The 25,918-nt window shown below is 45.7% G+C and overlaps 2 protein-coding genes across 4 annotated transcripts in view; one reads left to right on the top strand and one right to left on the bottom strand.

Annotated features, from left to right (window-relative positions):
- Ift140 (intraflagellar transport 140) overlaps positions 1-25,918 on the top strand; it is an 89,111-nt gene that overhangs the window by 25,651 nt on the left and 37,542 nt on the right. For 2 of the 3 annotated variants that reach the window (XM_026780995.1, XM_026780994.1), the window contains exons 14-20: positions 2,040-2,167; positions 2,515-2,632; positions 7,146-7,276; positions 9,796-9,961; positions 13,820-13,951; positions 16,198-16,233; positions 18,163-18,362. In XM_026780995.1, coding sequence (XP_026636796.1) covers positions 2,040-2,167; positions 2,515-2,632; positions 7,146-7,276; positions 9,796-9,961; positions 13,820-13,951; positions 16,198-16,233; positions 18,163-18,362 — 911 coding nt within the window. The remainder of the gene's footprint in view (positions 1-2,039; positions 2,168-2,514; positions 2,633-7,145; positions 7,277-9,795; positions 9,962-13,819; positions 13,952-16,197; positions 16,234-18,162; positions 18,363-25,918) is intronic. The other variant, XM_005349117.3, reaches the window with a different exon arrangement.
- Positions 20,829-25,918, bottom strand: part of Tmem204 (transmembrane protein 204) — a 26,191-nt gene continuing 21,101 nt past the window's right edge. Inside the window, exon 4 of the mRNA XM_005349116.2 lies at positions 20,829-21,610. Coding sequence (XP_005349173.1) covers positions 21,366-21,610 — 245 coding nt within the window. The 3' untranslated portion in view covers positions 20,829-21,365. The remainder of the gene's footprint in view (positions 21,611-25,918) is intronic.

Raw genomic sequence — 25,918 nt, 5'->3', positions numbered from 1 at the left:
TGGTCTCGAACTCACAGAGATCCGCCTGCCTCTGCCTCCCAAGTGCTGGGATTAAAGGCATGCGCCACCACCGCCCGGCTTGTCTGCTGTTTTTATACAGAAGGCATGTGTGTTGGTTTGGTCAGTAAGGAAATGCTAGTGGTCTCTCTGATTCCTACCCATATCTCTTCAGGAGGCAAATGTGTGGCTCTGTTAATGTCTGGCCCAGTGATAAGGTGTCTTCAGATGCTTCCTTTTCATTTCCCTGCACTACCTGAACCTGCACCACCTGGAACCTTGGTTGGGGAAGGGCCTGAGGACTAAAAACATACAGAGCCATGGGTCGCTCTTGAAGAAAGAATGTCCATTTTATTTTGTTCCAAGGCAGCTTATTTAGTGCTCTCCTTGACTAGTGGCCACGCCCTAGCTCTCGTGATTTTCTACTGCAAACCCACCAGAACCCACTTCCTTGTTATCAGGAACTCATGAGGGTTTCATGCCCAGAGCAGCTGCAAGCATGGAAAAACAGCAGGCAGGGGGTCATAGAAAGTTCAGGGTCCGAGGGTCTGCAGCTCCCAACAATTATCTTTAGAGAGGATCAAGGTATGGGTCACTCATGGTCCAGGCTGGAGCCAGAGCCCTGGGTAGAATGGAAGTGAGGCAGGAGCTTGGCGGGCTGATGTTGATGTCAGCAGGAGTAGGATAGATTCTGGGTTGCCTCTTCTTGGTTTGTTTGTATGGGTTTTCATTAGAATATAACTTCTGTGCTTACATAGTGAAAGGACTGGGGAGTTGGTGAAGGGTGATGGAGTCCTGGAGATATAACCAGAGGAGACTCTAGGGGCCTGGTTCAGACAGTGAGTCGTGAGAGGTAGTAGACTCTTCCAGAGAAAGAAGAAGTGGTGTACTTCCTCTTCCTGAATACAGGCTAGATTTGTTGTGGAACCTGAGAAGTGGAAACTATGGAAGCAGAGCAGGAGTGGGTAAACTTGAGCTGGAGAGTGTTGCCTTCTTGTCTGCATGATGTGCCCATATGGCCTCTGCTCCACCTGCCCACCCTCGCAGTAGACAGCGCTCTCATTGCTCACTCTGCAGCCGTGCCAGACTTGTCTTTCAGTATGTGTCACCTGCTGATAGCTGGGTCTTCTGTCACCTCACTTTAAACGCTGCCCCCAGAACAGACAGTAATTTCTTCTTTGTTGTTGTTGGCTTTTTGTTTTTGTGTTTTAGACAGGATCTCTGTGTAACAGTCCTGGCTGTCCTAGAACTCACTTTGTAGACCAGGCTGACCTTTTACTCACAGAGAGCCTCTTGCCTCTGCCTCCCAAGTTGCTGGGGTTAAACGCTGCCTAGCGACATGAATTTCTTAAGTATTTTATTGAAATATAAAATACAGAAAGCATGAACATGTTATAAGTGTGGAGTTCTGTGAGTTGCCTTCCACAAATGGCATATATCCAGAATGAGGCAAGCATCCTGGTAGAGCATCCTTTCCTCATCTTACCACCCAGATGACCATGCACCTAACATTGACAACATGAGAAGCGTCTTTGAAGCTTTAACAAAATGCCCACCCAGACCAACCTTCAGGGACAAGTCACCATCCGTCTGTCCTTGCTACATTCCATTATCTTGTGTGTGACCATAGATCCTTCTCAGCTGAGTGCCCTATGTATCTTTGATCCTTTTTTGTTTGATTGGTTTTTGTTTGTTTGGTTTTCGAGACAGGGTTTCTCAGTAGCTGTGGAGCCAGTCCTAGAACTAGCTCTGTAGACCAGGCTGGCCTCAAAGTCACAGAGATCCGCCTGCCTCTGGTGCTGGGATTAAAGGTGTTCATCACCAGGGCCTGGTATATCTTTGATCCTTGACCTGAGGCGTGTGGCACCAAGACAGTACTGAGACAGGGGCCTGTCTTCCAGGGAACCAACCCTAGTTTAAATGCATGCTGACCCATTAGTAATCACTGACTGGGTGAACGGTGGAGTGCAGGAGATGAATTGTTTAGGAGAGAAATGGGGCACCGTAGAAGTGTACAGCTAAACTTGTTCTTCTTTCCCCAGGGAACTGTCAAACAACTTCTGCTGTTCTCTGAGACCGAGGGGAGCCCCTGCTTCCTAGATGTCTGTGGAACTTTCCTGGTGGCAGGGACAGATTTAGCTCACTTTAAAAGTTTTGATCTTTCCAGAAGGTACCATTTTCTTCAAAATAGAAGTATTCGTTTTTTTCTTTTAAATTATGAGATAATTCAGTAGACAAAAAAGTTAGAACAGTGTCAAAAATCTCAGGTTCTTACCTCATGTGACACCTCTTTTTTTTTTCTAATTTAGAAGATACCGTTCATTGGTTCTAAAAATTACCCCCCTTTTCCCTGTGCTAGGAATTCAGTGCACCAGGTAAGAAGCAGTGAGCTGAACAGAACCCGTAGGCCTAGTCAGAGCAGTCAGAGAAGTTAATTTCTGTGATCAGCAGAAAGGTGCCAGGAAGGGACCTCTGCCTGATGCTGAGGTCATTCTTTCTTCTCCTGTCCTCACACAGGGAAGCAAAAGTGCACTGCAGCTGCAAGAACCTGGCTCAACTGATCCCTTATGTGGGGAACATCACTTCTCTGAGATGCAATGCCAACGGGAACAAGATTAGCATCCTCCTTAGCAAGGTAAGGCTGACTTCCCTGCTGGCCTTCTGCTGGTCCATATGAAGGACCTCCCTGGAAGAGGGGCTGTGCCTTTGGCTTCTCACAGGCCCATAGCCGGCTGCTCTGCCTGGGTAGGTTCTCCTCAGTAGATCTTTTGGGTCTTTATGTCTTGCCTTCTGTCTAGCCCCCTCCCTGCTTCATCTCCCTCCTCGATTTCCTGCCTTCCATCGGATCTCTCCTGCCTGCTTCCATCTTGGCACACACTCTGTTTTCATTGTTACTGTTGTTGTTTGTTTTCATATATTCTTTGTGTCTTTCACATCATGCATCTCCATCCCATTCATTTCCCCACCCCTTAGTATCTACCGTCTGCCCTTGCAACCTCCCCCCCACAAAATAAAATAAAATTTAAGAGAAAAAAATGGAAAAGGAAAAAAAAAATCTCGTCATGAAAACTGCAGTGTGAGACAGTGAGTGAGTCATGCAGTAAACCCTTTTATCCACATCTCTTTACCTGCAAATGTTCATTGCAAAGAGTCATCGGTCTGCTTCAAGGCCTCCGGTTTCTGCTACACTGTTGAAGCTGGACCCTCACTGAAACTCCTTTTGGTTATCTTGGTGTTGCCTTGCTCTATGGAAATTCTGCAGCTTTGGGTCTGCAGGACAGGTTCCTTCACGCCTCCAGGAGATCACAAATGGGATGGATGATGGCGTGGGCCGACGACCCATGACCCTGGTTCTGGGCCCGCCAGCTCTCCCTGTCCTCACCACCAGGGTGAGCTCTCTTGCTTTGTCCTGGCAAGTTCACCCCTTGCAGCTGTGAGCAAGGGGTGGGGCCAGTTCTCCTGCTTTCAGATCCTCATCCTCAGTTAGATCCCCCACACCTACACCTTCAGGGTTAGCCCTACTGTGTTGTCCTGCTGTGTTGTGGGGCCACTTACCTAAGTGCTGCAGCTGATGTGGGCAAGGCATTGATGGACAGGAGGGTGGGGGAGTAACATCTCTCCCCTGCCCATGATGCCACATGACAGATGAATAATGGGGGGAACTCTACTATGCTTACAACTTCTGGCCTGGTTCGCCTACACATCTACCAATGAGTGGGGTTGGCTCTATTGTGCTGCCCACTTTATTGTAGAGGTGCAGGACCTGCTCTCCAGACACACTCTTTTTTGTTTGTTTGGTTGGTTGGTTAGTTGGTTTTTTTGTTTGGTTAGTTTTGGTTTTGTCGTTGTTGTTTCTTTTTTTTTTTTAAAGATTTTATTTATTATATATACAATACAGTGTTCTGCCTCCATGTCAGAAGAGGGCACCATATCTCATTATATGATGGTTCTGAGCCACCATGTGGTTGTTGGGAATTGAACTCAAGACCTCTGGAAGAGCAGTCAGTGTCCTTAACCTCTGAGCCATCTCTCCAGCCCCTCGTTGTTTCGAGAAAAGGTTTCTCTGTGTAGCCTCAGCTGTCTGGGAACTCACTCACTCTGTAGAATAGGCTGGCCTTGAACTCACAGAGATCTGTCTGTCTCTGCCTGCTGAGTGCAGAAGCTGCCCCACACACCTGACCTATACTCTCCGTTCTTACATCCTCACCTGCCTTTTGTGTTGCTGTTGTTTTCATCAGAAACAGTGGTGTCTTGTTCAGAGGTCCTTTTCTCCTTTTCTTGCTTGTTGTCTTTGCCACCCAGCCAAACTCTTAGTTACAACAAGGGTGACAGTTTCTTCCGTCACTGTTAAGTGTCTTTTGTTTCTGCAAAATTTCATCTTGTCTTTTTAAGGGACTCACATTCTATTTATGATTCTCGAGCTGCTAGAATAAAGTTTTCTTCTGGACATGTGTCTCCTCATCATTGCTTTGAAGACTTGAGGATCTGGCTGCCTTTCACACTGTGCCCATTGGTGGGAGCTCTGAGGAAGACACTGAATTAACAGAACACAGAGGCTGGTGAACACAGTGGTGGAGGCGAGGAATGGGGGGTTGACTCCAGCTCTTCGCTTTCCTCACTTTCTTTTCTCTGTACATGTACATGATATTCTTCTGCAAGTATTCAGAAGAAGAAAATGAGAAATGATAAGATTATAGTGGTAACATCATTTTGAGTTGTTTTTATAAGTCCCACTGACCCAGGCTTAAAATGCACCAGCCCAGTAAGTGCTGCAGCTCAGGACCCTGACCCTAATGGTGGTTTGTCTACAACAAGGGAAGAAAGAGTGGGAAGAGCCCCACAATAGTGTTAAAGTAATACAAAAGGAGATGAGGACACAAAGTGGCCGCAGTGTGAGGCAGGCAGCTGCATGAGACCCATTAGAAGAGAGTCCTTTCGATCGAGGTAGGGAGCATTTGAAACTGAGGCGAGAACTTCCCTGAGCCTCAGAAATCCACGTGTGTAGAGACTAGAGAGATGGCTCAGAGGTTAAGAGTACTTGTTGCAGCAGAGGCAGGCGGATCTCTGTGAGTTCGAGACCAGCCTGGTCTACAGAGCTAGTTCCAGGACAGGCTCCAAAGCCACAGAGAAACCCTGTCTCGAAAAACCAAAAAAAAAAAAAAAAAAAAAAAGTACTTGTTGCTCTTGTGGAGGACCTCAGTTCTGTTCCAGCACCTACTTCACAACTGTTCTTAACTCAAATTCCAGGGGTCTGACCACCTCTTCTGACCTCTGTGGGCACCAGGCACACGTGCTACACATGCACACATGCAGGCAAATACACAAGCACACAGAATCAGATCTCTTTCTCTTTTTGTAAGGTGTATTGTTTGTTTTAAGAAATGTTTGGCCAGGCGGTGGTGGTGCACGCCTTTAATCCCAGCACTCAGGAGGCAGAGGCAGGCGGATCTCTGTGAGTTGGAGGCCAGCCTGGTCTACAAGAGCTAGTTCCGGGACAGGCTCCAAAGCCACAGAGAAACCCTGTCTCGAAAAACCAAAAAAAAAAAAGTTTGGAGCTGGAGAGATGGCTCAGGAGTTAAGAGCACTGTCTGCTCTTTCTGAGGTTCTGAGTTCAGTTCCCAGCAACCACATGGTGGCTTACAAGCATCTCTAGTGGGGTCAGGTGCCCTCTTCTGGCATAAAGCTATGCATTGCACTCATACATAAATAATTTTTTTTTAAAGAAATCTTTGTGTGTAATCATGAGGTAGGGCTGTCAGGATCACCAGTGAAGGTCTGAGCCTAAAAAACCCAGAGCAGCTGAGCCTGAAACCAAGGTTGAACCCAGGACCTGCTTGGTTTCTTTTGCTTCCAAAGCCACTTACTGGAACATTCCCTTATAAGGGGCAGGACCCAGATGCAGTTTTCAGAGAACCCTCAGGTGAGCCTGTTGTCACTGCTTATGCTGTCAGATGGGACATGGGCCAGTGTGCCCCCACTTTCTTCCTCCGCTTCAAAGTATTGCTTGAGCAGTTACAGGCTCAGGATGCTTTGGGCATGCTGACATCTCGTTATCTTAAAATAGGCTCTCAAAACCTTGAAATGAGAGTCACATATGTGTGTGTGTGTGTGTGTGTGTGTGTGTGTGTGTGTGTGTGTGTGTAATCATGTATATATATATATATCATAAAATTAACCATTCAAAGTGAGCAGTCCAGTGGCACTTTGTACATTTGCAGTATAGTACAACTACTGCCTCTATCTGGTTCCAAACATCTTCATTCTAAAGAAATTTGTCATACCCATTAACTGCCTACCAGTCCCATCCCCCATCGTAGCTCCTGGCAACCACAGGCCTGCTTTCTGTCTCTGAATTTCCTTGTTCTGGACATGTCATAGAATGCGTGGCCTTTGATTTGGCTTCTTTCACCCACTGTAGCGTTTGGGGCTCATCCATGTTGTAGCATGTGCCAGTGCTTCATTCTCTCTGTGCCTGAATTGTTTTGATAGGCCACCTTTTCTCCATTAATCCATTGACGGTCCCTTAGTGACTGTCCACATCTTGCCCTTGTGAACAGAGCTTCTGCGAACAGCGCGGCAGGAGCCCCCGCCTTCATTAGAAATATCACTCAAGACTTCATGTGTCAGCTGCCAAGTGGAAATGAGCCTCACTCCCATCAATTGTATTCAGTTGTACAGATGTCGTTTTTGCCATAAATCCAGATTCCTTTTGAGTCCCTTGGTTAGTCTGTCTCAGCAAAGAAAATGTCTTCAGGCTGAACATGGTGGCACACCCCTAAAATCCCAACACTCAGGAGGTAGCGGCAGGCAGATCTCTGAATTCAAGGCCAACCTGGTCCAGGTCATACAAGGCTACGTACTGAGACCCAGTTTGTTTTTTTTGTTTTTTTTAATTTCTAGTCAAAACTAAGAACAGCTACAACTCTTTAGACTTTATTCTAAGTTGTCTGAAATTAAAAAGTAGTAACTAAAGAACTATTTCGGTGGGCTTAATAAAGCATTGAAATTATTCTGGTGGCATGCCATTGACTGGAAGCCACGGAGACTGGTGGCAGGTGCATTTTCCTAGAGTACAAGCTGTGTCAGCCCCATGGGCACAGGCCCTAAAGCACTCGCCAGCTCTGAGCAATACGTCTTTTCTTTCCTAGGTTGACAACAGCCCTGATTCCAAAATCTACATCTATGATGTTGAAATGGACACAGTGAATGTCTTCAACTTCAAGACTGGAGAGATTGGACAGATGCAGACACTGCCCTTCAATGAGCCGGAGACCAATGAGTGAGATTACAGTCGAGAGGATTTGTGGGAAACGATATTTGCCTGCCGTCCAGCTTACTAAGTTAGATTTTGAACCTTGGAGCCTAAAACAGATACTAAGCAGTTGAAGTAGTTTTAAGTTCTTGGTCTCTGTGCTTCAGGGTTGAGACTATGGAACTGACTTAGTAGTAACTCAAAATTTGGAGGGGCTTTCCCAAACATCTCTAAGAATGTCTCAGAACAGAATGGCCTCAGACTTATTGGCAACTCTAATGGGAAAAAGGTGCTTGATTGTCTTTGTAGAGAATGTTTCTAGAGAAGATTTAAAATAAAATCAATGTCTTTCTTTTGGGGGAGGGCTGATGTAACACATAAGTATAGTTTCTGCTACAGAAAACTTGTCCGTGGGCTTTAAAGCACTTCTAAGCACTTTGCTACATCTATGTTTGATTCTGCATGACTTGAGTCAGGAAAGCAAACAGTTTGGGAAAGAATGCTAGATGTGGGGCTGGAGAGATGGCTCAGTGGTTAAGCGCACTGACTGTTCTTCTAGAGGACCCAGGTTCAATTCCCAGCACCCACACAGCAGCTCACAACTGTCTATGACTCCAGTTCCAGGGGATCTGCACCCCTCACACAGACACACATGAAGGCAAAAACAACAATGCATATAAAATAAAAATAAATTTTAAAAAAAGATTGCCTTCTGACTGCACACATGCAAAAAGAAAAAAAAGAAGAATGCTAGATGTGTCTGCCATGAAGTAGGTGTGGGATAGGAAGCATGGTATGGAAACCTTCAGTCTCACCTAAATGGCTAACAGAACAGAGGAACTGGCAACAGAGTTTCACTTGGTAACATATTTTTTCTGTCATCCTTTTTTTTGTACTGTTCTACTATTTTTGCTAGTTTTTTTTTAATTTTTAAAAGATTTATTTATTATGTATACAGTATTCTGCCTGTGTGCATAGCTGCACCCCAGTAGAGGGCACCAAATCTCATTACATATGGTTGTGAGCCACCATGTGGTTGCTGGGAATCGAACACAGGACCTCTGGAAGAACAGTCAATGTTCTTAACCGCTGAGCCATCTCTCCAGCCCCCTAGTTTTTTTTTTTGTTTGTTTGTTTGTTTCATTGATTTGGTTGATTGTGATGCTAAGGATGGATCCCAGAACAGAACCTGGTGTGTGCTAAGCAAGTGCCCTACCACTGAGTTACTCCCCAACTCCAGCCTTACCTTATGCTAGTTCCAGCAGGCCCTGACTCAGATCTTCCTGTCCAGTCCACCCTGAATTCTTCCTGTCTCTCTCCCTGAGTCCTGCCTGCCTCCTTTAACCTGCTTGGTCTGCTTTTCATCTCTGTTGATGTCTTACTTCTCTTTCCAGCTAACTGTGTCACTGATCTCCTGCCTCAGAATATGGGCCTTGAACTTTTGCTCCTCAGATTGGCCTTCATCCCAGTCCTAGCGTTCCTGGGTTCTCTGTGACCAGGTGTAAATCTTTGGAACTAAGCTTCCCTTCACTTCCTACTATCAGTTCCCCTCTTTATCTTATGAAATGGTTTTTCTCTTGACTCTGCCTGATTTCCATGACTTCTCTTTTAAGAATAGGCACCATCCTTTCTGCCTATTCTAAATCTCTTGCCAGACCAACCTCTCTTGGACAGACTCCTTAGAGTACAAAGGAAACAACCTGTGTCTGGCATTTTATAAGTCCTTAGTATATGTTCCTTCCAAAATTCCGTGCTTGTCACGTCAGTGATGCACAGAGCTGAGCAGGCCATGGCCGTGGGCAGCCACCAGTGCTGGTGCTAGCAGCATCCATGAGGGTTATGTTTCCTGTAGGTGTGGGTCCTGTACAGCCACCAAGGGCCATTGAGCCCAGCAGTTCCATACTCTCCCCTGGGTTTGCTGTGCTCTCTAGAGGGTGGGTGGCACCTAAGGATGACTATCTGCCTTACCTCGTAATTCTTCCTTTTTGTGTGTGATTGTCCTGCCTTCATCTCCCAAACAACTAAAACTAATAGTGTGTATCATCGCACTCATTTACTGTTAAGATCTCCATATAGAACTTCTTCAGGGGGCTGGAGAGATGGCCCAGCAGTTAAGAGTACTGACTGATCTTCCAGAGGTCATAAGTTCAATTCCCAGCAACCACATGTTCGCTCACAAGCATCTCTAGTGGGATCTGATGCCCTCCTCTGGCATAAAGGTGTACATACAGATATAGCTCATGCATAAAATAAATATTTTTTTTTAAAAGAGCTTCAAGTTTTGGGCCCATAAATCATGGTATATTTATTATAGATGGGACTTCCAGATCCAAGCATTGTGCTCTGTGTCTCCAAGCCAGACTTCCAGAGCCTGACTCCCAATTTCTCAAAGTCTGCAAGAATTTGTTTTGATGGGATGCATGGCGGTGAGCACTTGTCAACACTGCCACCTACTGGCATTGGCTGAGATGGCTCTGAGTGGTGTGGGTAGCACTGAAAGCACTGTTCTTGTCAGAGTTGGGGACAGTTCTTCCCTTCTGTTTTAGGACCCACATGTTTATGCATGAGAGACTAGCAAATTACGTTCCTGTGAACCATTTCTGGGATCAGAGTGAGCCCAGGCTCTTCGTGTGTGAGGCCTTGCAGGAATCACCTGGAGCCCAGCCACAGACTGTAGACAAGCAGCCCCACATGGAGGACACATGCCCCAAGGTACCTATTGTTTGCTATGTTACATGTTTAGACATATATGGTGACCATTTGCCAGATAGTGTCTTCATGGTATAACTTACGGGAGAGTTAGTAGGAAAATCCATCTTGTGAAGTAGAGAATCTGCCTCGTATCTCCCACTGGATAGGGTTACTGTGTCATCAGAATCATTTCCACAGACAAATGGTAGACAGATCCATCTTTTTGGGGAGGTGGGTTTTGAGACAGGGTTTCTCTCTTGCACCCTGGCTGTCCTAAAACTAGCTCTGTAGACCAGGCTGGCCTCGAACTCACAGAGATCTGCCTGCCTCTGCCTCCCGTGTGCTGGAACTAAAGGCGTGCGCCACCACCATCCTGCAGACAGACCCATCTTGAGCCACACAGGAAAGCTGCAGTGTGAGATGTGTCTGTTGGATGGTGTTCTCCTTTTTATCTGCTCCACCCTTCCTGTCTAGGTCCGCCCCATTTTTTTTTTTTTTTTGGTCAGGTCTAACCCCAAATTTTAATTTCTTGATTTTCTTAACTAGCCTGTGTTACTCTTCTCTGTGGGCAGAGCTCTTTTTTTTTAGCTCTAATTTTTTTAATATATTTATTTTTACTTAAAAATTTCCACCTCCTCCCATTTTCCTCCCCCTCCCCCCACCCCTCCCCTTCCCTCTCCAGTCCAAAGAGCAGTCTCTGTTCCCCTCCCTGCCTCTTTTCTCCCCTTCAGCCCTTTCCCAAGGTCCCCATGCTCCCAGTTTACTCAGGAGATCTTGTCTTTTTCTACTTCCCATGTAGATTAGATCTATGTATGTCTCTCTTAGGGTCCTCATTGTTGTCTAGGTTCTCTGAGATTGTGATTTGTGGACTGGTTTTCTTGCTTTATGTTTAAAAACCACCTATGAGTGAGTACATGTGATAATTGTCTTTCTGGATCTGAGTTACCTCACTCAAAATGATGTTTTCTAGCTCCATTTGCCCACAAAATTCAAGATGTCATTATTTTGCCGGGCGGTGGTGGCGCACGCCTTTAATCCCAGCACTCGGGAGGCAGAGGCAGGCGGATCTCTGTGAGTTCGAGACCAGCCTGGTCTACAAGAGCTAGTTCCAGGACAGGTTCCAAAACCACAGAGAAACCCTGTCTCAAAAAACAAAATAAATTAAAAAAAAAAAAAGATGTCATTATTTTTTTCTTCTGTGTAGTAGTACTCCATTGTGTAAATGTACCACATTTTCCATATCCATTCTTTGGTCGAGGGGCATTTAGGTTGTTTCCAGGTTCTGGCTATGATAAACAAAGCTGCTATGAACATAGTTGAGCACATGTCCCTGTGGCACAATTGAGCATCCTTTGAATAAATGCCCAAAAGTGGTATTACTGGGTCTTGAGGAAGGTTGTTTCCTAATTTTCTGAGAAATCGCCACACTGACATGCAAAGGGGCTGTACCAGCTTGAATTCCCACCAGCAATGCAGGAGTGTTCTCTTTTCCCCACAACCTCTCCAGCATAAGTTGTCATCAGTGTTTTTGATCTTGGCCATTCTTTTTTTAAAAAATTTATTTATTATGTATATAGTGTTCTGGGCACCAGATCTCATTATATATGGGTGTGAGCCATCATATGGTTGCTGGGAATTGAACTCAGGACCTCCGGAACAGCAGTCAGTTCTGTTACCCTCCGAGCCATCTCTCCAGCCCGATCTTGGCCATTCTTACAGGTGTAAGATGGAATCTCAGAGTTGTCTTGATTTGTATTTCTTTGATGATGTTGAACATTTTCCTTCAGTGTCTTTCAGACATTTTAGATTCCTCTGTTGAGAGTTTATGTCTGTACTCCATTTTTTTAATTGAATTATTTGTTCTTTTGATGACCAATTTTTTTGAGTTCTTTGTATATTTTGGAGATCAGACCTCTGTCTGATGTGGGGTTAGTGAAGATCTTTTCCCATTCTGTAGGCTATTGTTTTATCTTGTTGACCATGTCCTTTGATTTATGGAAACTTTTCAGTTTCAGGAGGTCCCTTTTATTAATTGTTCTCTCAGTACCTGTGCTGCTGGGGTTATATTTAGGAAGTGGTCTCCTGTGCCAATGCGTTCAAGTGTACTTTTCACTTTCTCTTCTATAAGGTTCAGTGTGGCTGGTTTTATCCATTTGGACTTGAGTTTTGTGCATGGTGATAGATATGGATCTGTTTTCATTCTTCTACATGTTGATATCCAGTTATGCCAGCACCATTTGTTAAATATGCTTTCTTTTTTCCATTTGATATTTTTTGCTTCTTTGTCAAAAATCAGGTGTTCAAAGGTATGTAGATTAATATCCAGGTCTTCTATTTGGTTCCAGTGGTTCACCTGTCTTTTTATGCCAATACCAGGCTGTTTTCAGTACTGTAGTTCTGTAGTAGAGTTTGAAGTCAGGGATTTTGATGCCTCCAGAAGTTTTTTTATTGTACAGGATTGTTTTGGTTATCCTGGGTTTTTTGCTTTTCTATATGAAGTTGAGTGCTGTTCTTTGGAGGTCTGTGAAGAATTTTTGCTGGGCATTGCATTGAATCTGTAGATTGCTTTTGGTAAGATCGACAGAGCTCTTTATAGAGCTCTCTGGGAACTATCCCTTACTGACTTAGCATGTGCTGAGATTAGGTCTGAGGTAGAGCTGTAACCCCCATTCACCTCTTACCAGCTGTCCTCAGTCACTGTCTCTGCCCTCCTCATTTCCCCCCACCTCCGTGGAGCCACCTCCATGCAGATGTGCTCTTGGCTCCAGACCAGAACCCACATAGAAACTGGGACTCTGATACTTCCCAAGCCTTATGTTTTGCAAGGTGTCAGATGTGCCTAAAATCCAGGCAATCTGTGCCCCTGTTGCCCACCTTCCTCTCAGAGCAGTTTGCATGCACAACTCCCAAGTAAGTCGGCACGGGGAAGCCCGTTCTATAGTTTCGGGGTTTATCTTCCTGCTGAAGGCACTCTTACAGATGGGAGTCTGCCCCTGAGACCCTCTGAAATCTGAAATCCTGAGAATACCAGGAGCAAACCCTGTCCTTGATCCTCAGTCGCAGAGGCTTCTGTATCACTGGAATGAAGAATACATTGCCAGAGGACTTTTCCAGAGGACTATTCCTGTGACAGCCCAGGAAATATGGGCACAGCAGAGATAATTAGGGGCGGCTGGTGCTGGTCATATGGTCAAATGGTTCTGTTTTTTTGTGATGATGGTGTGTGCAGCTGTAAGAGTTCACACTAGAGAAATGAGGAAAAGTATGTGTCCTCTTTTTAAGAAGCAGTTGCAGATAGGAAGGTGGTCCCAGCATTTGCTGCGGCTTACTCTGCTCACATGCAACAGAGGCGACATGACATCTGGGCCATCCGTACCGTCCGTATTCCTCAGAGCAGGGAAGAGGGGGTTTGTTTGTTTGTTGTCAGCATTGTCATTGTTTGCTTTTGTTTGTGTTTTTGAGGCAGGGTCTCACTATGTAGCTCTGAATACAACTCACTTTGTAGACCAGGCTGGCCTCTCGCTCAGAGATCCACCTGCCTCTGCCTCCCAGGTGTTGGGCTTCACCTGGCTCCTTGATGAGTTTTAAATCAGAGCAAAGAAACTCAAAGGTAGAATTTTTAAAAACTCAAGCACTCTTGGGTTTCCCTCATGAACTCAGATGTGTTTGATGGTCAGTCACTCCTGGGGTCTCTTGGTCACAGACAGGTCAGGTGCAGTCATACGGGAGAGGCTGGATGCCTTATTCTTCAAAGGGGTAGATAAAAAGCTTGGGAAACCTTGCCAGAAATAACTCATGATCATACACCCTGAAAAGAAACCGAGAAGAAAATTATATTGCTAAATTTAAAACCACGCTGCATTGTCCTGTGTCTTTCAGGAAGATGTTTTGATTCTGTCATTCTTCGCTTCTGAAGAGCATGGCTTCTTACTCCATGACTGCTTCCCCCGGCCTCCTATCTACCAGAACCTTCTTGGAATGGAAGTGCCTCATTATTACTTCACAAAAAAGGTGGGAGTCCCTGACACCTGCACAATTATCCTCTGTTTTCCCCTCCTTGGGTAAATTCTTCCACGTGTCTCTAGCATACTTGAGATTTGAGCTGGCCCTCCAGGTTCCGAGGCTCACCTCTCATGAGATCAGGTCTGCCACCAGCTGTCATCAATTATCTGAGATTCTGCAAGCACTGATGTCTCCGGTGCTGGGAAACCTCACAGGACATGCCTTTGCTCTCAGGGCAGATGAACGTGATAATGGTCTTGTGATTCTTAGCTCTTCCCTTTTGAGTTTCCTTCTTTTTGTTTTTGTTTTTCTATTTGTTTTTTGAGACAGGGTTTCTCTATGTAACAGTCCTGGCTGTCCTGGAACTCACTTTGTAGACCAAGCTGGTCTCGAACTCATTAAGATCCACCTGCCTCTGCCACCTGAGTGCTGGAATTAAAGGCGTGTGACACCACCACCTGGCTTTGACTTTCCTTCTAATGACAAGTCTTTCAGCCTTTGTCATTTCCTTTTATTCTAGCTGAGTTTTTAGAATAATTACTCCTATGTTCTTCTTAAGGAATTTAGGAATTACAAATGATACCAGTCTCCCTGCTCCCAACCCAGAGATGATTACTGTGAGGTGGCTGGTGTCAGTACTCAGGAAGCTTCTGTAACCTAGATAGGAATGAGGTACATGCACATGGTTCTTTATAAACTTTTGAAAAAATGGGGTCAGTAAACACTAGCACACATCCTAACTCACATGTTACATGCCTGAGGTCCATTTGGGCTGTGGTTCTCAGATGACACACCAACAAAAGAAACGGAGTCCAGGCAGTCTCACGCTGTTGTATCCATTTTTTACCACACTGAGCTACCTGAGAGACTTTTTCCACCCAGGAGCCCAGTGGGCTTGTGGCGTCAAAGCTCAGTCGTAAGGGCTGGAGCTGTCAGTGAGCTCCATAGTCACTGGGCTGCAGCTGCTGGCATGGCTTTGATACCTGAACTAAAGATCGAACTGGAACCCCCACCTTCTGGGAAAATGTCGACATCCTCCCTGCACTCCCCTTGCATTTTCACACCAAAAGGTGGGGAGAGGGCACCTATGGTGTCAGCTTTTACCTTTTACCTAGTGTCTCTTGTTTTCCCCAATATGGTGAGGTACAATCAGTCTTTAAATGAGCCCTGTGCTATTCTTATTGTCTGAAACTAACCTATTTTTTTAAAAACTATTTTTAATTTTATGTGTGTGTGTCTATATGGGGATGAGTGCAGGTGCCTGTGGAGGCAGGAAACAATACAGGTGGTGGTGAGCTCCCTGGGTAATGGGAACTGAACTATGCAAGAGTAGGGCGTGCTATCATCGACTGAGCCATTTCTCTAACCCCACTCCTCTTTTTCTTTCTTTCTTGCAAGATTTTAATTACGTAGCCTAGGGCAGCCTTGAACTCACACTTAGTTCTTCTGCCTCAGCCTCTTGAGTGCTGAGATTGCTAGGATTACATGTGTGTTCAGCCATGCCTATTGTAGCCAAAAGTGAGTCGTAGGATAGCCACAGGGAGACAGAACAGAATAAAAACCTGTATCTTGTGATATAGTCCCCTCCATGTAACCACATAAACTAATGAAACTCTCATGTGGACTGCTAGACAGCCGCAAACATACAAGCCACACTCAGCTCTTATCAGAGCTGCGATTTACTTTAAAAGGAATTGGTGTAGAGAATAGGGTGGCAGTGGATACTGCCCCTTGATTTGTGACCATTGCGATCAGACATATGGGGCTTCTAGCTTTAGGATCTGCAAACATGTGTATATAATGATACACACATTTTAAATAAAAACGAATCTGGGACAGTTGGTTCCAGTTTTCCAAGTTACCCTCTGCAGCGGTGTTGCGGAGCCGCTGGAAGCTGGTGCATGAGCCGTCTGTTACACTTCCATGTGCCTTAAAAGTGGAGTTCATGGCTGGGAAGGTATTCGTGTGATTGACTGAGTTCTGGGAGTCTTTTTCTGTCAGTTCGGTGTCCTTGCTTACTTTATTTTAAAATGGAGTTCCACCACCAGACTGATGTTTTCTTGGCATTTTTCAATCTTGTTTTGTGTTCTTTGGTGTAATTTCCCTTTGATTTGAAAACAGAAAGTTTGGAAAGCTCTTTTAAATTCTTCCTGTTGAATTTTCCACATTAATCTTGTGTTCTGGATTTTTGTTTCTTCCACACATTTATGCATGTTTTCTTTTTCTCGTCTCCTTTTCTGTGCCTGCTCCCATAGTTGCTCTTCCACAGAAGAGGCATATATGGTGCCGTCGTAAGTATGAAACCCCAGGTTCTGGCTTGTCACCTTGGTTTTGTCCCATCTCTGAGACTCTTGCTTTCTTGCTGTATTGTGTGTGTGTCCGTACTTCCTACCTTCCCTGCTCAGCTACACAGGAAGCTTTTCTGGAAGGCTAAGGCTTTTGTTTGGCCATAGAGCTATGTGACTTAGTGAAGTGTGACAGGAGCCCATTGGCTGTTAGTCTGGTGTGTCTCTGTGGCGTGTGCAGCCATTTCACGTGATCTCCAGATACAGAGTGCTTGAGTGACCCATGTTTGTAATATAAGGAGTATTATCAGTTTACCTTACAAAGTGCCACCAAGGACTAGCCAGAAGCACTGTGTCCCTTTCAAGGCTGCTCTTACCCTGCTTGACAACATGCAGTCTCCTGTCCCCCGGGTTTTCAGTGCCCACACATCCCAGGATGGTCTGAGAAAGTCCAATACTCTTAGTTCCTAGCACCCTTACCACGTGACTGGCAGGTTGTTCCAATCTACTATGACATAGGATAAACAGTCTCTGCCTCCTGTTCAAATACAGATGGGGTTCAAGCCTTATTTAACTTCCAAGATGAGACAAGTTCAGATGTGTGCAGTTCTTGCCTCAGAGATCAGTAACAAGGAGCTAGAATAAAGAGGCATGGTGAATAGACAGAGAACAGGAATTCCAAGGCACCCCAGGATGCTCACACAGTAAACTGGGTTCTCATTAGAATCACAGCAAGGATGATGTTACCAATGTGAAGGACATTGCCCAACTTGGTGCATAAATTAGCCAGGCTCTTCTGTCACCTAGTTAGTGATATATGTGTGTGTATGTGTATGTATATATGTATATATAGTGTCACTATATGTGTCATTAAATATATGTGTATATGTATATGTATGTCTATATTTTATATATATGTATCCATCCATGGACCTACACTCAAGCTTCCCTCAATGTTTGGCTGGAGGTCAAAGCCCCCCCCCTTTTTTTTTTTGGTTTTTCGAGACAGGGTTTCTCTGTGGCTTTGGAGCCTGTCCTGGAACTAGCTCTTGTAGACCAGGCTGGTCTCAAACTCACAGAGATCCGCCTGCCTCTGCCTCCCGAGTGCTGGGATTAAAGGCGTGCGCCACCACCGCCCAGCTCAAGTTTCCCTCAATGGAACCTGCGCTTATGCCCTGTGCTGTGCCTAGAAGGGCTTTCCAGCTTCAATGAGGCATGATACACTTCAGAAGATTTTCAGAGTCCAGGTCAAGTGTTGGGTCCTCCTTGGGATCTTCTCCCTGAGGCTGCCAGGTGGGCTCAGGGAGAAGAGTGTGGCTGAACCATTCATGACAGCTGAGCTGGGGAGGAGGTGGTTGATGCCACCAATTGGGTCGTCATGGTGGTAAATTTATGCTAGAGAATATGTGTACACACTAATATGCAAACGGCCTGCCGAGAGAAGGGAGTTCCAGCCCTGGAGAGAAGAGTCCAAACACAAATGTAGAGGCTGAGCACACTAGAAGAGCCCTGGCAGGGGCCTCCTGACAGAATGACAGACTAGCGTTCTTTAGTTCTAAGAGGCAGATGTGTGGCTGACTTGGTTTAAAGCTGATGAAAGTCTTCCTGATGAATGAAACACGGGGAGAGGGTAGCAGAAAGAGCTGTTTCTAATGTGAGACTCTGACGTCACCGAATCAGAGACTGAGAAAGCAAGTTTATTCCTGGACAACCTTTGTTGACCTATTGTCTGAAACAAGGGACCAAAGCTTTGATCAATTCCAGTGACATTAAAGGTTTTTCAGGACCCTGTGGGAACCATTTGGCCTGTGGCTATATACCTATGCCTCTCTGCATATAAGTTTCCCATTGGTTGTTGGAAGTTAGAAGTGAGACTGGGTGCAAGCATTGCCTTTACATGTTACTTGACAAACCTATGCGGCCTTTGTCCTCCAGCCTGGAGAAATAGAGAAAGAAGAGAGGGTGGATTCTGGCCACTACCACATCCCTCAGATGGTAGCCAAGAGACCCCTACGAGACTTTGTGGGGCTGGAGGACTGTGACAAGCCTACTCGGGATGCCATGCTCAACTTCAGCTTCTTTGTCACCATTGGGGACATGGATGAAGCTTTCAAATCTATCAAACTCATCAAAAGGTAAGGCGTTCATTCAGGAAGGTGTCAAGGTGACATGCATCTTACCCACAGCCTTCAGCCTTTTTAACACCTTCTTTCTCTTCAAAAAAAAGTTTTTCAGATTTATTTTATATATAAGCATGAGTATTTTACTTGTATATATGTGTGTGAATTACGTGTGCCTAGTGCCTAAGGAAGTCAGACATCTGGTCCCCGGGGCTGTAGTTACAGATGGTTGTGAGCCATCATGTGGGCGCAGACCCTCTGCTATAAGTGCTCTTAGCCACTAATTTGTCTTTCTAGCCCCTCTTGTGCCTTCTTTATCAATTATATTTTAAGCTAAAAGCTCTTCTGTGATCATATTATAGTGTTTAATTGTTTTTTCTAGTCACCGCTAGCCACCAAGCTCAAGGATCTGGCACACTGTTCGGTGCTGCAGGCAAGCCTGGCGCCTGGTATCAGTGTACCAGGAGCCTGTAGGCTGTTATTTTATCATTTTCATTTATTTTCAAGTGTTCACAGTATTCTGATCCAAAGTTCTGTAGGTGCTAAATATTGCTCAAAAGTATTAATAAATAAACACCAAAACTATCAATGAAGTACAGTTAAATTTTATGAAAAAAGTTAGCCGAGCACTTGGGAAGCAGAGGCAAGCAGATCTCTGTGAGTTTGAGCCTGGTCTACAGAGTGAGTTCCAGGAAAGCCAAAGATACACAGAGAAACCCTGTCTCGAAAACAACAACAACCACAGAAAATTGTGAAAGAAGTCCCATTGATGTAGATATGCTGGCGTGTTCTAGTCACCCAGCACTTAGAAGGTTGAAGTAGGGAGACCACTGTAAGAACGAAGCTAGCCTGGATTGTATGGCCATCTCCGGGCCAGCCTGTGATGGAGTGAGAGAGGCCCTGTCTTAAGAAAGAAACCAGTAGAGTATCTACAAATTCATTCTCCATTTCTGAGAGAGCTCAGAAATTCTTAGCAAGAGTTTCTGACAGATTTTTAGTAAAAGGGTAAAGTAAACTATGGGAGAGTTATACTACAAGAAAGGAAAGCCGTGGAAAATAAATGCCTGATGCTGGAGAGATGGCTCAGAGCACGGGCTGCTCTTCCAGAGGACCCAGTTCCATTCCCAGCACCCACATGGCAGCTCACACCTGGCTGTAACTCCAGTTCCAGGGCTTCTGACTCCCTCACACAGACGTGCATGCAGGCAAGACATCAATGGACATAAAATAGAAATAAATTATATATTTTTAAAAAGGAAAAGAAATGCTTGGAATGAACTCCTGCCTCAGCTTACATGCAGTGATTATTTTGCAGCACAGATTGCATTTCTCAGGGTATCAGGAACCCTCATCCACTGTCACTGACAGCCACTGAGGTCCAGTTTTACTGCAGCTGGGAGGGTTTTCCCACACTGACCATGTAGACATTTAGTTTGAGGTATCTAGCAAGGCTGAATATCATAGCTCAGTCTTTCTTGGATAACTTTCATGTACTGTGGACATGATGGAAGCCTGAAGCAGACTGCATGGCCACTTTTAGACCTTTAATATACTTTATATAGGCATATACACAATACTAATGTGTATGGGCACATACATGGTATTGGTGTATGACTAGAAATAAAAATGCCTTATAGAAAGAGACAAGTGGGGGGAAGTCATAGCTAAATGCTTGAATCTGTGTGCTGTAGTGGACACGCACTTGCTCGTTTCTACACAGTGTGCTGTGTGTTGTATGTGGTCAGTCCATAAATGCTTACCTGTCATTATCAGTCTCTGTATGTGTTTAAGGTACCTATCTATTTCACTGTTTGTTCTGACTAAAGATAAAGCTTTGGCACAGGATGGGCTTCAGAATTTAAACCAATCAACTTTAGTCACTAGAATTCTGAAAGCAACAAACTTGACATTTATTAGGAAAGGCAGCCAGAGGAGAGCACCTCACTCCCGGCTTTCATGGTCTGCTAGTGCCAGTTTCCTTTGATGCATATGCCAGCAGTGACTCCTGCCTCCTCCCGGCCTTGAGGAGCTATCTAGCAAGGGTGCACCAGGACCTTGGTCACAGATACGGTCAAGCAGCCCTGGGTTCTGTGGGCCTTTTTTAACCCCAGAGGTACATATTTCTGGGAAGGCACAGACTAGGAATCCAGCCTGTCTGAAAGCAGTATGACCTCTGGAGGTATCCAGTACCTGCCCTGCCCTGGCTTGCCCTTTGCACCAGGGAGAGAGACTGAAGGTTTTCCTGGGGAAAACTGTCATATTTCATCCTTTTCATTCTGTTTGTTGATCTGCTGTGACAGGCCACAGTTTTCAGAGGGCATGAATGTGGACTTCACAGATGTGGACGTCGGGGTTGCACAAACCATGAAGTAGGGATCCTTAGTGAGGTCTTCTCAGCCCTTTTTAGGTCATCCCACAAAAGTCTCAGAAAAAAATGTACAACTATGGGTGGAGTTTATAAAACACAAGTTGTAGACACAGTTCAGAGGCTTCTGTTTATTTTAACTTAGACAAATAATCAGGAAAAAAACGTACACTGCTGACCTGATTCTGGCGTAAAACCGTTACCACCTGTTATAAGTTCTGTTCCCCTCAAGGATTATCAGACCTTCACGGAAAGCTTCCTGGATGTTCTGCTTTGTAAAATCAACTAGGGATGCCTTCTTAGTAGATGCAGAATAAATTAACCCCAAATGGAGGTGGAGAGCAAGGTGCCCACACTGCCTCCTTCCCTGCCTCAGCTTCCAGTCTCCACCTTTTAAACCTGCATGATGCGAAACCGTGCTGTGCTGACCAAGGAAGATTGTGTCAGAATAGGGTGGCACACATGACATATAGACATAATAGATTCCTATGTAACATAATACATGTACATGAGTATCATACATATGTATATATGGGTGATCCAAACTTGCCCCACACCTCTGCATGAGCAGGGCCTGGAACAGGCTAGGCTGTTGGTTTCTAGACTATGACGTTACACTGGTTATTCATTGAGAAAGCCCCAATAAGGTGTTCTCAGCATGGAGACTCTACATAGTCGTTATCCAAGCCACGGCGAAACCGCGCTGTGAGAGAACGGCTGATGACGATCACCCGCGGTGCCATGCAGTCCTCCCTCCTGTGAAGAATGTTCCAGATGAGCATCGCAGCCGCCAGGGTGGCCAGAAGGCAGGCACCAATGTTCAGGTAGCAAGACCAAGATAAGTTGGTGTAAGGGCCAATTCTGTAGAAGGTCACCAGTCCGATGACCAGCACGAAGCCTACAGAGAGGAGAAAATAGGTCAACAGGTTGCATCTGAGCCCCCAGGAGGCAAGCTGTCCTTCAGTGCTGACCTCCTAGGATGGGGGCTGAGCTACCTTGTGTCAGCCTTCTTATCTCTTGCCCTTTGCACCAGGGAGGTTGCAAGAGAAGACAATAGAGGGTCCTCTCCTGTCAACCTCTGGGCATCATGTGTGCTCTTCATGGTCAGGATGGCTTCTACAGTCCCCACACATGGCAGGCAGCCTTCCCAGCCCCAGACAGAACCAACCATCATTTCGTTAAACTGAGTTCAATTACCTCTGACTTTTTATAACTGCTTAATTCATTTGAAGCAAAAACAGTTCTTCAGTTTTATCTGGAAACAGACAGGCATTTGTTGGTTTTCATACCCATGACTCTGCTGTGAGAGGGAGCAGATGTTCCTCTCCTCTGATCAGGGTGACCTAGAGCCCACACCTGGCAAGCAAGGCCAGGTTGGAGCCTGGCTCGATGAAGTTTCTGCACCCCGATAAGCCTCTCCACTGACGCACTAATCAGAATCAGATCAAATCAAACTGAATTAGAAAAGCTCAAATTTAATGTGTACCAATGCTCCCAGATGGCTTTCGTGTACCCCAGAGAGGAGCCGGGGAAGGAAGACCAGAAAACCACGTGTTTGTTCTCCGGAGGGGGGTCAGTTTAAATACCCTATGGAGTGGTCTTGAGTGTCTCTGGGGAAGGGTTATTGTTTGGTGGGCTTTCTCAGGGGTGGAGTCTGGACTGAGGTAACTCTCAGAGGAGGGTGCTTGGGATAGAACTTCCAACTGAACATTCCAGACTCTTTGGATATATGGATGTCAGCAACTGGGGTAAAGCCTTAACAAAAACCATTCCAGAATTTTTGGGTATATGGATGCCAGGGGCTGGGGTTAGGCTTCCACCCAAACACTCAGGTCCAGTTTTGAGATGTTTGGTTTCCTTTCACTTCTAAAGAGTTTCCCTCTCCCCACCATCTACCTGTGCTCTGCTGCTGTTTTTCCTTCTGTGCCTTCCCTCCTCTTAATAACCTGACACTACACAAGGGGGCAGGAGGAATGAGCCAGGAGCTGCTAACTGGTTATCAATCAAGAGTGATACAACTGTCTTGATTACTGTTTGTTCCTCTGCTTTTGTGACTAGACCTCACTATAAGCCCAGGCTGGCCTTGAACTCTTGATCATCCTCCTGAGCACTGTACCACCATGTCTGGCTCTCACTAATTCTTTCCTTAAGGAATGACAATGACTTGAATTGTGGTTCTGATAATAGGAACATCTCAGTTTTTGCCCAGACTGTGCCAGGTAGGATATGAGGAGGACACAGCTGCACAACAGAGAAGGCAGCACTGGGAGATTTGTAGGTCTTGGTGGTGGAATGCTGCTGCCTAGAAGCTGGTCCCGGGGGACAGCTGCAGGGACTCACTAGGTCTGGGAGGCGATAGGGCTCAACTCAGTTGTAGGAGCAAGAGCGAGAAGGGCAGGGCAGAAACAGGGTATGAGAGGAGGGAGGAGGACACAGGGATTCCATAATGCCCCTACCACAGACCAGTGCCACTTTCTTCCCCAGCAACACCCTACAACCATTTAGCTGGATCGATCTTTCTTGTATGCAAAATGCCAGACTCTCCCATCACTGGAGTTGGTCTCGGTCAAACACTAGCCCCTCAGGTTCACCCAAATCCCTTCCCGGAGCTCTGCTAAGGAGAGCCCTGCCATTGCCCTACAGCCCTGCATATTGACATCACAAGTCTTGTGAATGTTCGTTCGGTTCACTCACAAAAACACCACTGCTTTCCTTGGAAGACAAAATCATGAGGGCCCAGAGCAAAGAGAGACAGACTGGAAGGACAGGGGAATCGTAGCTTTGACTTTTCTAAACATGGCCGTTGTTATCTCATCCTCATTGTACCTTCCGGAAAGTAAGAGCTGAAAGAGTTTGCTTTCCCCCCATCTTGTCCTAAATTATTAAAACTCAAGTTCCTTAGCTGAGCAATGGTGGCGCACGCCTTTAATCCCAGCACTGGGGAGGAAGAGGCAGGAAGATCTCTATGAGTTCAAGGCCAGCCTGGTCTATAGAGCAAGTAAAAAAAAAAAAAGCTACACAGAGAAACGCTGTCTCAAAAAATCCAAACAAAACCAAACAAAAAACTCATGTTCATGTTGATTTGTGGAATTTTTCATACATGAAGAGCTATTAAAATTTGCATTCCAAACTGGGTGTGGTAGTTCATATCTTTAATCCCAGCACTCAAAAGGTAAAAGCAAGTGGATCTCTGAGTTCAAGGCCAGCCTGGTCTATAAAGCTAGGGGACGCGTGGGAGGACACACACACACACACACACACACACACACACACACACACACACTGCATTCCATTGTGCCACCTGCTTACTAGAGGCGACTTCCCTACCCATGAAGAGTGAGGCTTCATGCTACAGACATTCATGTTAGTAGCGTGAGCAGTTGGAGCTGGTGTATGTCTAAGGCATGTAGAAGCACTTTCCCCGCTGTCCTCATTCTCATGTCTTTGGACGTGTTTAACAGCCAGAGGTGATGGAGGAAGGTCATTGGTTAATTAAATAAAGAAGCTGCTTGCCCTGATAGGTTAAAACATAGGTGGGAGGAGTAAACAGAACAGAATGCTGGGCGGAAGAGGAAGTGAGGTCAGACTCGACAGCTCTCCTCTCGGGGGCAGACGCCTCAGAGAGACACGATGCTCCACTCTTGCGGGCAGAGGCGAGAGCTCTGCTCTCTGAGGCACACGCGATGAAGCTCCGACCCAGGATGGACGTAGGCTAGAATCTCCCTGGTAAGCCACCTTGTGGGCTACAGCAGATTATTAGAGATGGGCTAGTCCAGGTGCAAGAGTTAGCCTAGAAGAGGCTAGATAGAAATGGCCAAGCAGTGATTAAAAGAATACAGTGTCTGTGTAATTATTTCGGGGCATAAGCTAGACAGGCAGCCGGGGTGCTGGGGACACAGCCCCGCTGCTCCTATTTCAACACAGAGGAGTTTATGCTTGTGTCAAGACTCAGCAGAGGCTGGAACTGAGGCTTAGTTCTTATGCTGTTAAGGAAGAGTAGCCCCCCCCCCCGAGAACTACCATAGAGTGGGAGGCTGGCCTGGTCTGCTGCCTATACTGACTGTCTGTCAAAGCGTTCCTGTGTTGTTTTGCTTTAAATCAGAGTCCAATACCCACACCTCCTGGTATGGTAAGAAGCCATCAGATGCCATCTTTGTATTCTTGTGGCAAGGCTGAGAAGAGGTTGGAACAAGGAAGGGTATGAAGCCTAAGGAAACAAGACCAGGCAGAAAGAAAGGTGTCGAGGGTGGGCAAGGAGGAGGAAGCATGGCTAATCAGCAGACAGTTGCTACCTACTATCTACGCACCTCCTCTCCTTTTCCCAAGTTTCCCTTTTGGTCTATTAATGCTAGGAAACATTTTTAAAATTTGATAGGGCTGGAGAGGTGGCTCAGTGGGTGGAATGCTTGCCGTGCAGAGAAACTTAATTCAGATTCTCAGAACTCATATGAGAGCCAGAGTTTACAGTGTGAGCTGTAACTATAAGGGATGGAGACAAGCAGGTCCGGAGGAAGGAGAAAAGAACACACTAGACAACCATCCTAACTTAGAGGACAAGCTCCAGGTCTAGTGTCAGTGTCCCAGCTTTAGATCCTGTCTCAGAAATAAGACGGAGGATCCAGTGAGGTGACCCAGTGGGTAAAAGCCTCTTGCTGCCCAATGATACAACCTGACCACTGGAATTCAATCCCCGGAAGAGAACCAATTCCACAAAATTGTCCTCTGGCCTCCATGCCTGCCATGCATGTGCCATGACATACACACTCCTACACACACATTGTACATGCACATAAATGATATTTTTAAAAAGGGCTAGAGAGAGGAAGATACCCTAAGTCAACCTCTAGCCTACACACACACAGTGTTCACCACACATAGGTACAAGATTTTACAGTTTTTGCTGAGTGGCCCCAACTTTACATTTATAATATCCAACAACATCAAATGGAACAGATGAAGTAACTGACTGCCACAGCCTCAGGGTGAGCTACCACGCAGGGTCAAATACCACACAACCCCCTGTGTGTCTTGGAGTTGGTTTGCATCACTGCTATGTAAACAGAAAGGATCTGAAGGTAACCCCTTACAAGAAATTTTCTCTCTCTTTTTTTTTTTTTTTTTGGATTTTTGAGACAGGGTTTCTCTGTAGCTTTTGGTTCCTGTCCTGGAACTAGCTCTTGTAGACCAGGCTGGCCTCAAACTCACA

The sequence above is a fragment of the Microtus ochrogaster genome, chromosome 7 (assembly GCF_000317375.1).
Source record: "Microtus ochrogaster isolate Prairie Vole_2 chromosome 7, MicOch1.0, whole genome shotgun sequence".
NCBI classification, from domain to species: Eukaryota; Metazoa; Chordata; class Mammalia; order Rodentia; family Cricetidae; genus Microtus; species Microtus ochrogaster.
This window is presented reverse-complemented; position numbering and strand designations above follow the sequence as displayed.